This window comes from Silurus aristotelis (assembly GCF_946808225.1).
Source record: "Silurus aristotelis genome assembly, chromosome: 10".
Lineage (NCBI taxonomy): Eukaryota > Metazoa > Chordata > Actinopteri > Siluriformes > Siluridae > Silurus > Silurus aristotelis.
Genome location: NC_139583.1, coordinates 26504049 through 26516904, shown reverse-complemented (window position 1 = coordinate 26516904; position 12856 = coordinate 26504049). Strand labels below are relative to the sequence as shown.

At 31.3% G+C, this 12856-nt stretch overlaps 1 protein-coding gene across 1 annotated transcript; it reads right to left on the bottom strand.

Annotated features, from left to right (window-relative positions):
- Positions 1 to 219: 219 nt before the first annotated feature.
- LOC310732484 (uncharacterized protein) lies at positions 220 to 4366 on the bottom strand. Its single transcript, XM_083553098.1, has 12 exons — positions 4293 to 4366; positions 4120 to 4161; positions 3689 to 3994; positions 2558 to 2866; positions 2167 to 2283; positions 2042 to 2066; positions 1922 to 1953; positions 1807 to 1837; positions 1254 to 1306; positions 907 to 931; positions 659 to 729; positions 220 to 489 (listed from the first exon to the last, which is right to left on the bottom strand). Exons 1-12 carry the CDS (start codon positions 4315 to 4317, stop codon positions 374 to 376), a joined length of 1152 nt encoding a protein of 383 aa, XP_083409224.1. The 5' UTR covers positions 4318 to 4366; the 3' UTR covers positions 220 to 373.
- Positions 4367 to 12856: the final 8490 nt, after the last annotated feature.

The window sequence follows — 12856 nt, the reverse complement described above, 5'->3', positions numbered from 1 at the left end:
ATGAATCAGTAATACGCTAAAGTTGATATCTCATTAAGCAAGCAAAATAAAACTGAATTGTAAAATCTTAATGTAAGCATAAATATTACAATATTCACTATTTAATACAAGCTGAATGTATTGTCTGGAAATTACAAACAGCACATATTTTGCTACTGAAATAGAAATTTTAAAAGCAACTTTATTAGTTGATCAGTTGATTTAAACAAATCCCTCTGTCTCTCTTAATTTCTTTTTTTTTTTTCATGTTTGTATGTCAGTGCTGGTTTAATTACACATAAATACTGTAACTCTGACCTGTCCGCTCATTACTTTTCTTTTGATTTGATATTTGAACCCATGATAATTGAATCTATGTGTTTCGATGTGACATTTATTCATATTGGAAAAAATCAGTGGCAAGTTTTTTCTTCTTGTCCTTCTTTACTTGAGCATAGATCGGTGTTTCTGCAGAGGGTTTCATCCCTTTAGACTTGATCGCCTTATTTTCTGGCAGGATAAAAGTTAAATGATTATTAGAAAATGTTGCATAATGCATGGCAGGACTTATTTTGACAAAGTACAGTCACTCTGAATAAATATAAATCCTGTTGAGTTAAAATTATGCAATTTATCCATGTTCGAATGTGAAGTATAACAGCAAATGAAATGTAGATACCATGGGGCTGTATTAAGCTGTAGATCTCAACAGGTTCAGCAAGACTATAAACCACTATGTTCTCAGTGGCACTAAAGGAACAGGAAAGACATAATTGAGTTAAAAATGTAACATTTGTGTTTAGTTTTACCAAAAATAGTTTGTGATACTCAATATAATCATCTTAGATGTCCAGACATATTGCATATAAACAATACTGCATTAAGCATACTGCATATAAACAATACTTTTGCCAAGAAGTGACTTACCAAGAAGTGAGTGGTCTAATGTCCCCTGTGAATATAATGATATATATATATATATATATATATATATATATATATATATATATATATATATATATATATATATATATATATATATATATATATATACACACACACACACACACACACACACACACACACACACACACACACACACACACACACACACACACATAACCAAATTACAACCAAATTGCACTTTGCATTTATTTATATTTAATATATTTTTTTATATTTTTATATTGTAATTCAGCAAGTTATTTACATAAATAATTAACTAAACATTAATAATAATAATCAAGATGAAGTTGTTAGATGTTTGATGTTACCTCCTGTGTTAGATATTGTGGCGTATTCACCCGTGTCACTGTAAGATACATTCCTGTATGAAAAGAGAGAGATTTATTTTTATGTATTAGGCATATGATGCAAGCAAAGAATTAATAAGTCTTTGTACTAGTGTATGAGGAATGAGATTTTTATTGAAATAAACAGGATGATACTAAACTAAACATACATGCCAAATTGTATATGGAATCATTTTCAAGACTTTATTTATTAATAGCATGTGATCATGTTGAATGGCATCTTTTGCCATTTTATTTTTATTAAATATATATTTTACAAATTCATACACTTATTTAGGTGCAATAGTTTAAGTGTAAGTGTACTTAAGTGTAATAACCATAAGTATAATTGAATATTAGTTTAATTATTATAAGTTTTATTCCATGTGCACTTTATGTTTCTGTTGTACAATTCATGTGACACTTTTGCGTTAAATGTGACTGTTAATAGCTAAACACTAAAAGTGGTATCATTTCATTGTCATAGTGACTAGTAACTAGTTATAGGTTATGTACTAAATATAATATTCCTTACCTGTTCACTGGCTGGTTTTCATATCCTCGACCTTGCAAACACATATTTAAATCAACTTATATATACAAACGTCATTATAATTATGAATATAAAATCACAATATTAAGTAATTTACCTTCAATATTCCTTGTATTTACAGGTTCACTGCTGGATAAGAAGAAAGTGCATTAGTCTGCAATTATCAGTTGCTCATAATATAATATATTATATACTGCTCATAATATATCTACTGTACCTCTGTCCTTGGTTTGGACACAACTCTGCAACAACACATTCCCTCTATTAGTTAATATTTCTTTCCATTTTATTGTTATATTTATATATTATATCCACTAATAGACAGCTGTGTGCATAACTTACTGTTATATATTATCCTTCTGTAGAAATACATCTGTTTAAAGACAATCCCAAACAGGAAAACAATAAAAATAGCTGCCAAGGTATTTTTCCCAGAATCCTTTGGTTGAGTCTTAGGACCTGTGGTAATGGAAGTAACACATTACAACCTGATTATTATTTTTGTGTGAAGAGATTAGAGGACTGCAGTTAAAAAGTGCAAAAATATATATATTAGAAGAATCATCTCTTATAAACAACAAGCTAAACAATTCTGGGCATATTAAAAAGTAAATGGAGTGTAAAAGAGGTTCATGTCATGGAACAAGGGTAAATCAAGCCTCAAATTAGGTCCAGGATTAATCAAACTAACAGGATTATTAAAATTAAAAAATATGTGAATTAAATCTCTTACCAGTGACTTGGAGATGGATTGAGTTTGTCCCTGATCCTGTGACATTCTTTGTAGAATATTTTGTAAATGTGTACATGCAACTGTAGTTACCAGAATCCTGTACTGCAATATTGCTCAAAATGAAGGTGTGCTCTGCTTTATTTAAAAGTAGTTCTAATCTCTCCCCAACACCATTTTTACACAAATACATGTGAAACTCTTTGTTTGAACTCTGAATGTTTGAGATGATGCAAGTTAATGTTATATTTTCCCCAACTTTTGCTGTGGAGGCTCCAAAAATTTTTGCTGGAAAAATGCCCAAAGTAGTAGCTATTGACCAAAAAAAACAAAAAACAAAGATTCAGTTCATCAAATGGACAATCTCATACAGGTCATTAGTATTTGTGTCATTGGTGCATTTTTCTGATATACTTTATACAACAATATTCCACTTTTTATACAATAAATAGTCCTAATCTTTAACATGGGAAGTATTTTTCATGGACAGAAAGTGAACATATATCTGGTCATGTTGTGTCTGAAATGCCAGTTATCCAATATTTCCTACTGTTTATAAAACATTTGACTGCCAATGATTTATATTGTATGTTTTTTTTTAACACATGTTGAATATGTGGTGGAACACAAACATTTGTAATAAATCCTCAAGAAGGAGTTCATCTCATCTTATTGATTCATTAAACAACCATTAAATAAATTCATAAAATAAATGCATACAATAATTTTAACTGAATAAAAAAAAGAAAAGACACTTGTTATTTAAAATAGAGTAAAGGGATAATATTTATTTAAAATCATTTTAATATGAACAGTGCTTTGCCAGTTGAGTAATGTTATTTCAGGTTTTCTTTCATAAAAATATTTGCAATTTCACCTATAAAGTGATTTTGAGATTTAATATTTAAAAAAATCAAATAGACAAATTCAAATAGAGGAAGAATATAATTTAGAAATAAATATTGATGATTTAAATTTTAGTCCTAATTACCTTATAAAACAACTACATTATAATGCCTTTGAGATACACAAACTATTAACTTTACAGAAAATCAAAGAGGAATTAAAATACAAATAAAATATATGGTTATTCAGAAGGCCTGGTTTTTAAAAAATATTGATTACATTTCTTACCACTGATTTGGAGATGGATTGAGTTATTCCCTGATCCTGTAACGTTTTTTAGAGGATATTTTGTAAATGAGTACACACAACTGTAGATACCAGAATCCCGTACAGAAACTTTCCTCAAAATGAAGATCTGCTCATCCTTATTTTCCAGTGGTTCCATTCTCTCTCCCACTCCATTTTTACACAAATACATGTGAACTACTTTCTCTGTGCTCTGAAAGTTATTGTGGCACTTTATTGTTACATTTTCACCAACTTTTGCTTTGGTGACTCCAACAATTTGTGCTGGAAAAATATCTAAATAATCACCTAGCAAACAAAAATAAAACAAATGTAAATATTTTCAATAAAAATAATATAATTAAGACATGTTTCAGTTCAAACTATATTAATCAGGTGTAATTTAATCAGCATAAAGAAGTAAAAAGAAATACCTTTTGATAGAAATACAGATGTTGCAATCATTAAATACATGTCTTTCCAAGAAAAAAACAGCAACAAAAAGTATAAATTAAAACAAAGGATTTCTGATTTAATATATTTGTCTTATTTTTTAGTCAGATTCCTATTTTAAATAGAAAATACCGCAAATGAGAAGGTCACTTACAGATTGTGGTGCAGCACACAGACATTTTTTTTTTTTTGCTGTACTGTGTGTGTGTTTGTGTGTGTAAGTGACAGAGAGAGAGAGAGTGAGAGAGAGCGAGAGAGAGAGAGCGAGTGAGAGAGAGCGAGAGAGAGGGAGAGAGAAAGAGAAAGAGAGAGAGAGAGAGAAAGAGTGGTGAGTGAAACTTATTTGTCTGCACTGTAACCAGCCCAGGGTTTACTATTGGAAAACAGCAGCACACAACACTTCACAATGCAGTGCTTCAGAAATGTTTCCGAACGATTGTCATTTTACTGATACTTATGTCTCCAAATGTCTCAGTATCACTGTATCACTTTCAAAGGAGGAGATTTAGGAAGGAAAATTTTAAAGTACCAGTGCATAAAACTAATATGTAGTTATAGTTTTTTAACTAGTTAAGGGTTAATAGACCAAATATTCCCCTGTATTCCACTAAATAGTGAAAAAAAAGTGATTTCTGCTGCTGACCCAGATAAAGATCTTACACTGCAGAAAATTTATTTTTCCTTAAATGGGATTTTTCATTACTGATGATAGTTAATAATGTAATATAATAATGATAGTTAATATTATAGTAATTATAAGGAAAGAATGTGTACTGCAATAAAGGAACTTGAAAAATAACTTGAATTTGGTCAAATGTTGCATTAAAATGTTCTCTTTTATTTTTAAAATGTCTGTTCATGCACTGGTTTCGAAAAGAGGTCAGCATTTCTCATGTGCTTATTTTCTCAGCATTGACTTTGTGCATCGTGTGAGCTTGTGCTAACCAACGCTTAACCAATGCATGCTCTTTTCATCATGTACAATTCAACACTGTGCTTCTAAAATAGCTGCAGTGACGCTACTAACTGTCTGATGTCGATATTTTGGTTTTGGCTGCATCTTAGAAGTCATGTGAAGGTCGAATTTATTTACCTTGTGCGGATAACAGATGCGTCTTCCAGTATCTTGTATTGTGACTTCTTTAGAGTAAAACTTTTCTTATTTTTCCATTATGTCCCGAATATATATGTAAACTGTAATGCAGTTCTTTGGCACATGGGTGTAATTTGATCGCTTACTCTGGAATTCAACCTGAGTTCCTGTTTTCAATATAGTGTCTCTATATTTGCCAAGATTTAAGAATCTGATTATGAGGAAAAGCATTTAATAAAATCTTAAATGAAAGTCAATGTAAATGCATATTTGGGTACCATTAACAAGATTTATTCCTAAACAATCATATGATGAAGTAACAACAACATTGTTAAATCATTAATTATATAATTCACAGAAATTTAAATTAAATGAAAGTTATACCATCATTATGATTATTTTTAGATACTTGATAATTTATTACTACACAACTATCTTTTTTATTTCATATATCGGCTATTGTAACAACATCTTCAATAAATGTATCCAGGATAGATGTTTTCACCTCTAAAATTAAAAAATAAAAAAATAAGATTTTTGACCTCACAAGAACACAATAACTGTACATATGTACTTAATTAGTGGTATTTTAATGCAGATGTACTTCAGTATGCTGTCACTGAATCCATATTAGAGTTTGAGATAACCAAGCTCAAAACAAAAACTCTACATAGACTGTAACCTGAGCTCATGATGGAACTATTGACCAGTGTGACCCAGTTTATAGGATTTAGTAATGCAAACTATACTTTTTTAATAAGTAGATGTTTTCTTTATTGCACACCTGCTAAAAGAATAAAACCAGCCATTTTATTGTATAAAAGTATATATTTTACTGTTTGTATTCCAATGGTTACATAGTTTTATTTTACATTAATATGAACGTATAGTTATTCAGAAAAATAAAAATGTAAACATATTTCTAAAGACAATTTACATTTAAAAGTGTTTCAAAATAATAAACAAATGAAAAAACATAATAATTGCATTTTTTTTTATTTTGCAAAAGTTTACATTATTTACATCAGCAAAATGATAGTATACAGACCCAAGTATACACAGGACATTCAGACTAGACGTGTTGAATTTTATGGATTATTCTTCTCCTGGGCTTTGGCTGAGCTGCTGAACTTGCTGGAAAAATGGGACGTCCTGAAGTCAAATATCACTATGAGACATGCAAGAATGATCACTGAAGCCGAGAAGATTAATCGCAATACATTTCTTTTCCAAAGTGTATCTAAAAGAACATGAACTGATCTCAGTTATTCATTAATACACTTACATTAAATAAATATAAGTTGTGGTTAACGTTTGCTTCATATCTTTGATCTATGATAAATGTATTTGCACCTAATAAAATGTGAAATTTAGATATTGTAAAATAATTATTGTGCTTTGCATGTTTCCTGTTTAGCCACATTATTAATGAAAAATTCTGATGAAAAATAATGATTCTGATTAAGACAATGTTGCTTACCAGTGACTTGGACATAGATTGAGTTTGTCCCTGATCCTGTGACATTCTTTGTAGAATATTTTGTAAATGAGTACATGCACCTGTAGTTACCAGAATCCTGTACTGCAATATTGCTCAAAATGAAGATCTGCTCATCCTTATTTTTAAGTGGTTCCATTCTCTCTTCCACTCCATTTTTACACAAATACATGTGAACTTCTTTCTCTGTGCTCTGAAAGTTATTGTGGCACTTTATTGTTACAGTTTCACCAACTTTTGCTTTGGAGACTCCAAAAATTTCAGCTGAAAAGATTTCGAAAGAATTACCTAGCAAACAAAAATAAAACAAATCTAAATATTTCAGATAAAATAATACACTTATTTTTATTATCACATGTTTCAGTTCAAATTATAATAATTTATTAAGATAATTATTGTTTACACAAAAAAAGTATAAAGATAAAAAAGGAAATATTCCTTATAACTATGTGCCAATCACATGTAATACAATCAGCGTAAAGAAGTAAAAATGTAAGAAATACCTTTTGATAGAAATACAGATGTTGCGATCATTAAATACGTCTTTTCAAGAAAAAAAAAAAAGTAGGAAATAAATCAAAATAAATTAGTTTGTCCAATTTTTCAATGTCAGATTACTATTTAAAATAGAAAATACAGAGTGTGGTGCAGCACACAGCCATTTTTTAATTAAACGCAGCGTTTGTGTTGCTATACAGTGTGTGTGTGTGTATGTGTGTGTGTGTGTGTGTGTGTGTGTGTGTGTGTGTGTGTGAGAGAGAGTAACCAGCCCATGGATAAAACTTCTTTAAATTTATAGTTCATAAACTACAGAAAACATTGTGATTCTAACTAGTTAAGGGTTAATAGATATTCAATATATAAAAGATATAAATATTTCCATGTATTCAACGAAATAGTAAATAGTGAATACTGCTGCTGCACCAGATAAAGTTCTTACACTGCAGAAATGTTTTTTTCCCCAAATGGGATTTTTCTATATTAATGATAGTAATATTATATATAATAATATAATATAATGTAGTTAATATTATAATAATTATAAGGAAAGAATGTGTACAGCAGTAAATAAACTGAAATCATGCATGGCACGGAAGGTTCCCCTGCTTAAACCAGCACATGTTCAGGCACGTCTTAAGTTTGCCAATGACCATTTGGATGATCCAGAGGAGTCATGGGAGAAAGTCATGTGGTCAGATGAGACCAAAATAGAACTTTTGGGTCATAATTCCACTAAACGTGTTTGGAGGAAGAAGAATGATGAGTACCATCCCAAGAACACCATCCCTACTGTGAAGCATGGGGGTGGTAGCATCATGCTTTGGGGGTGTTTGTCTGCACATGGGACAGGGCGACTGCACTGTATTAGGGAGAGGATGACCGGGGCCATGTATTGCGAGATTTTGGGGAACAACCTCCTTCTCTCAGTTAGAGCATTGAAGATGGGTCGAGGCTGGGTCTTCCAACATGACAATGACCCGAAGCACACAGCCAGGATAACCAAGGAGTGGCTCTGTAAGAAGCATATCAAGGTTCTGGCGTGGCCTAGCCAGTCTCCAGACCTAAACCCAATAGAGAATCTTTGGAGGGAGCTCAAACTCAGCGTCAGTGTTTCTCAGCGACAGGCCAGAAACCTGACTGATCTAGAGAAGATCTGTGTGGAGGAGTGGGCCAAAATCCCTCCTGCAGTGTGTGCAAACCGGGTGAAAAACTACAGGAAACGTTTGACCTCTGTAACTGCAAACAAAGGCTACAGTACCAAATATTAACATTGACTTTCTCAGGTGTTCAAATACTTATTTGCAGCTGTATCATACAAATAAATAGTTAAAAAATCATATATTGTGATTTCTGGATTATTTTTTTTTACATTATGTCTCTCACAGTGGACATGCACCTACGATGACAATTTCAGACCCCTCCATGATTTCTAAGTGGGAGAACATGAAGGAACTTTTATTTATGAACGTAAAAAATGGCACAAATAAAAGGTAAAATAAAAGTACATGATTCTAATGAACAATCTTAACACTTCTACATATATATAAGATAAAACTAATTGGATTTAATTGGATTACCTAAAATCACTTACCAGTGACTTGAACATGGATTAAGTTTGTCCTTGATCCTGTAATGTTCGTTGGAGAATATTTTGTAAATGAGAATACGCAACTGTAGTCCTGTACTGAAATATTGCTTAAAATGAAGGTGTGTTCTTCTTTATTTCCAAGTAGTTCTATTTTCTCCCCAACACCATTTTTACACAAATACACGTGAACTTCTTTGTATGAACTCTGAATGTTAGGGATCATGCACTTTAATGTTAAATTGTCACCAGCTTTTGCTGTGAAGGGTCCGGAAATTTGTGCTGGAATAATTTCCAAAGTTATCTGTTGACCGGAAATAAATAGATTCAGTTCATCAGATAATTAAGATTTTGTACACTTTTCAAAATATACTTTTTACAATAATGTTCTACACTTTATGCAAGCACTAGTTCATGTCCTTTAGTTCAATAAATAAGCAGTGTTTCTAGAATTCTGATGTTTAGTATAACAGCAAAAGCATTACTCATCTATCACTATCCAGCTGTGATTTCCATGGGAACTATTATTCAATGATGTAAAATGAACAAATATCTGATTACATTGTGTCTGAAATGTCAGATATCCAATATTTCATCAATTGATTATAAAACTTGTTTTAAACTGCTACCATTCAACTATGCCAGTAATATTTACATTTATTGGATATTATTTAGCAATTACTTTTGTAAAATTTATATATAAATTTTTTTTTTTTTTATAATTCATCAGGTAGGTGTTTATCTCATCCTATTGATATAAAATGAAATAAATAAATAATGTGTACCTTCATTTGTAACTAAATAATTAAACCCAAATTCTTGTTATTTAAAATAAGATAAATAGGTAATATTTATTAAGAAATATTTGTGTATGAACAGTGCTTTGGCAATGGAGTAAAGTTATTCTCACTTTTTTATTTTTCATTAAAAAAAAAAATTAATTATTACATTTTATTAAAATTTTTAATTATTAAATGTTAATATTTGCATTATATTAATTGGATAACTGTTCTGCATTTTGATTTAAATAAATATGAATCCAGAGCCTTAGGCAAACTGATATAATGGAAGAATATGATATATAAATAAATACTAATTTTAATCCTAATTAACTTATAATGTCTTTGAGACACACTATTTCACAAAAAAAGCAAAGTTGAATCAAAGTACAGATTAAATTCATGATTATTCAGGTCAGGTTTCTGAGAAATATGGATAAATTACTTGCCAGTGACTTGGAGATTGATTGAAGTCATCTCTGACCATGTTATATTCTTTGGAGGATATTTTGCAAATGAGTACACACAACTGTAAATACCAGAGTCCTGTACTGATATATTTCTCAAAGTGAAGTTGTGCTCATCCTTATTTTTAAGTGGTTTTAATCTCTCTCCAACTCCATTTTTACACAAATACAGTACAGACCAAAAGTTTGGACACACCTTCTCATTCAAAGAGTTTTCTTTATTTTCATGACTATGTAAATTGTAGATTCACACTGAAGGCATCAAGGGCTATTTGACCAAGAAGGAGAGTGATGGGGTGCTGCGCCAGATGACCTGGCCTCCACAGTCACCGGACCTGAACCCAATCGAGATGGTTTAGGGGTGAGCTGGACCGCAGAGTGAAGGCAAAAGGGCCAACAAGTGCCAAGCATCTCTCGGGGAACTCCTTCAAGACTGTTGGAAGACCATTTCAGGTGACTACCTCTTGAAGCTCATCAAGAGAATGCCAAGAGTGTGCAAAGCAGTAATCAAAGCAAAAGGTGGCTACTTTGAAGAACCTAAAATATGACATTTTTCAGTTGTTTCACACTTTTTTGTTATGTATATAATTCCATATATAATTTTACGTGTGTTAATTCATAGTTTTGATGCCTTCAGTGTGAATCTACAATTTTCATAGTCATGAAAATAAAGAAAACTCTTTGAATGAGAAGGTGTGTCCAAACTTTTGGTCTGTACTGTATATGTGAACTATTTTATTTGCGCTCTGAATGTCAGTGCTGCATTTGAACAATATAGTTTCAACAACTTTTGCTGTGAAGGGTCCAGATATTTGTGCTGGATAAACCTCCAAAGAATTACCTATTGAACCAACAATTGCAAGCAAAAATTTGTAAAATTAAGACACTTTTTAACATTTAACTTAAGATCATCTATTATGATAAGAAACATCATTGGTCAAAACTTTTTATAACTTTGTAAAACACTTCGCTTCATGTAATCAGTGTGAAGAAAAATAAATGGTATACCTTCTGATAGAGATACAGATGATGCGATCATCAAACACACATCTTTCGAGGAAAAAAGGCAAAATAAATAAATTAATAAATAAATAAAGTTTACATTTTAAACAAAAATTAAAGCACAATTGGAGGTTTACTTACAGATAGTGCCGCACACGTTCATTTTCAAAGAGCTAAGTAGATTATCTTGTCTGTGTGTGTGTGTGTGTGTGTGTGTGTGTGTGTGTGTGTGTGTGTGTGTGTGTGTGTATGTGTGTGTGTGTGTGTGTATGTGTGTGTGTATGTGTGTGTGTGTGTGTGTGTGTGTGTGTGAGTGGTAAAAAGAATTTGTTGACTGTACTATAACCAGCCCATTGTTCACTATTGGACAGCAGCAGTAATTAACTCTTAATAACTTGTTGCTTCCAAGGGGGAAAAGAGACTCAGAAATGTGTTTTTTTTATCAACTAGAGTTTTTTATGAACTACAGCGTAGTATTCGGTTCTATGTAGTAAGGTTATGAGGCATATAGTATGGGTGGAAACCTATAATCATAGTGTTATGGTACTGTGACAAAGAGGAATAAAATGTTGTCAGAAGGTATAGCGGGCTGTCACGCTGTCCATCTTATGAAAGGTTAATGTTGTACATATTAAATTACAGAACATACAGTAACCCTATTAAATTTTTTTTTTTAGTTCAGTGATGTAAATATATACTTTTTAACAACACAGAGTATGTACATGTTTTCTTTTTGCATACTGGGTTTGAATTTTTGATCTAGCAAAAGAATAAAACTAGCCATTTTAGTGTGCAAAATAGAATTCTTTATTTCTTATAAATGAAACAAATTTGACTTTGTTTTCTGTGAACAAACAAGTGTTTCAGTGGTAAATTATATTTCATTTACATTGGAACAAACAATTATACAAAAATGTCCTTCATAACAATTGAATATTTAAAAATACAAAAGGAATGCAATCATTTACAAATCTCATATCTTATATTTTATATACAATAGAATAGAGATACAATATCAAATGTTGAAAGTGAGACATTTTGAAATGGCATGCCAAATATTGGCTCATTTTGGATTTCATGAAAGCTACACATTCCAAAAAAGTTGGGACAGGTAGCAATAAGAGGCCAGAAAAGTTAAATGTACATATAAGGAACAGCTGGAGGACCAATTTGCAACTTATTAGGTCAATTGGCAACATGATTGGGTATAAAAAAGCCTCTCAGAGTGCCAGTGTCTCTGAGAAGTCAAGATGGGCAGAGGATCACCAATTCCCCCAATGCTGCAGCTAAAAATAGTGGAGCAATTTCAGAAAGGAGTTTCTGTAAACAGATTGAAGTTATCATAATCTACAGTGCATAATATCATCCAAAGGGTCAAGTTAATCAAGCCGTATTTTTTGAGAAATCACTTTTAGTGGAGCAAATATTGCCAGAACGGAGCTCTTTATTAGCTACAACAAACTGTGTTGTTTGTATGACATCAACTGAAATGATGTGATAAGTGTGAATATTTATTAAGGATAGCTAATTTAAGTACTAAACAAACATTTGTATACTGGAAAATGTACACAGCAATTAAATCACTTCACATTTGCTTGACATCAATAAGCTTAATTACAGTAAATAAACAGTGTGACTCATACAGTAGAAAAGCATTCCTTCATTTTGAGTTAATCCTTGGTTCAAAAAGCCTTTATAATTTTATGCACTGTATATTTCTTTAATGAGATGTGTATGTAGAGCCTGTGTATAATTTTTAGCTTGTGCTAAACAACGCCTAACTGAAACATTAT

What these genes read in the sequence shown, in the direction of transcription:
- LOC310732484 (XM_083553098.1), bottom strand. Translation starts at nt 4,317, where the DNA reads ATGTCTGTGTGCTGCACCACAATCT. An exon ending in ATCTGTATTTCTATCAAAAG is followed by an intron (nt 3,995 to 4,119) that starts GTATTTCTTTTT and finishes TTTGTTTGCTAG; the next exon opens with GTGATTATTTAGATATTTTT. An exon ending in AATCCATCTCCAAGTCACTG is followed by an intron (nt 2,284 to 2,557) that starts GTAAGAGATTTA and finishes CCATTACCACAG; the next exon opens with GTCCTAAGACTCAACCAAAG.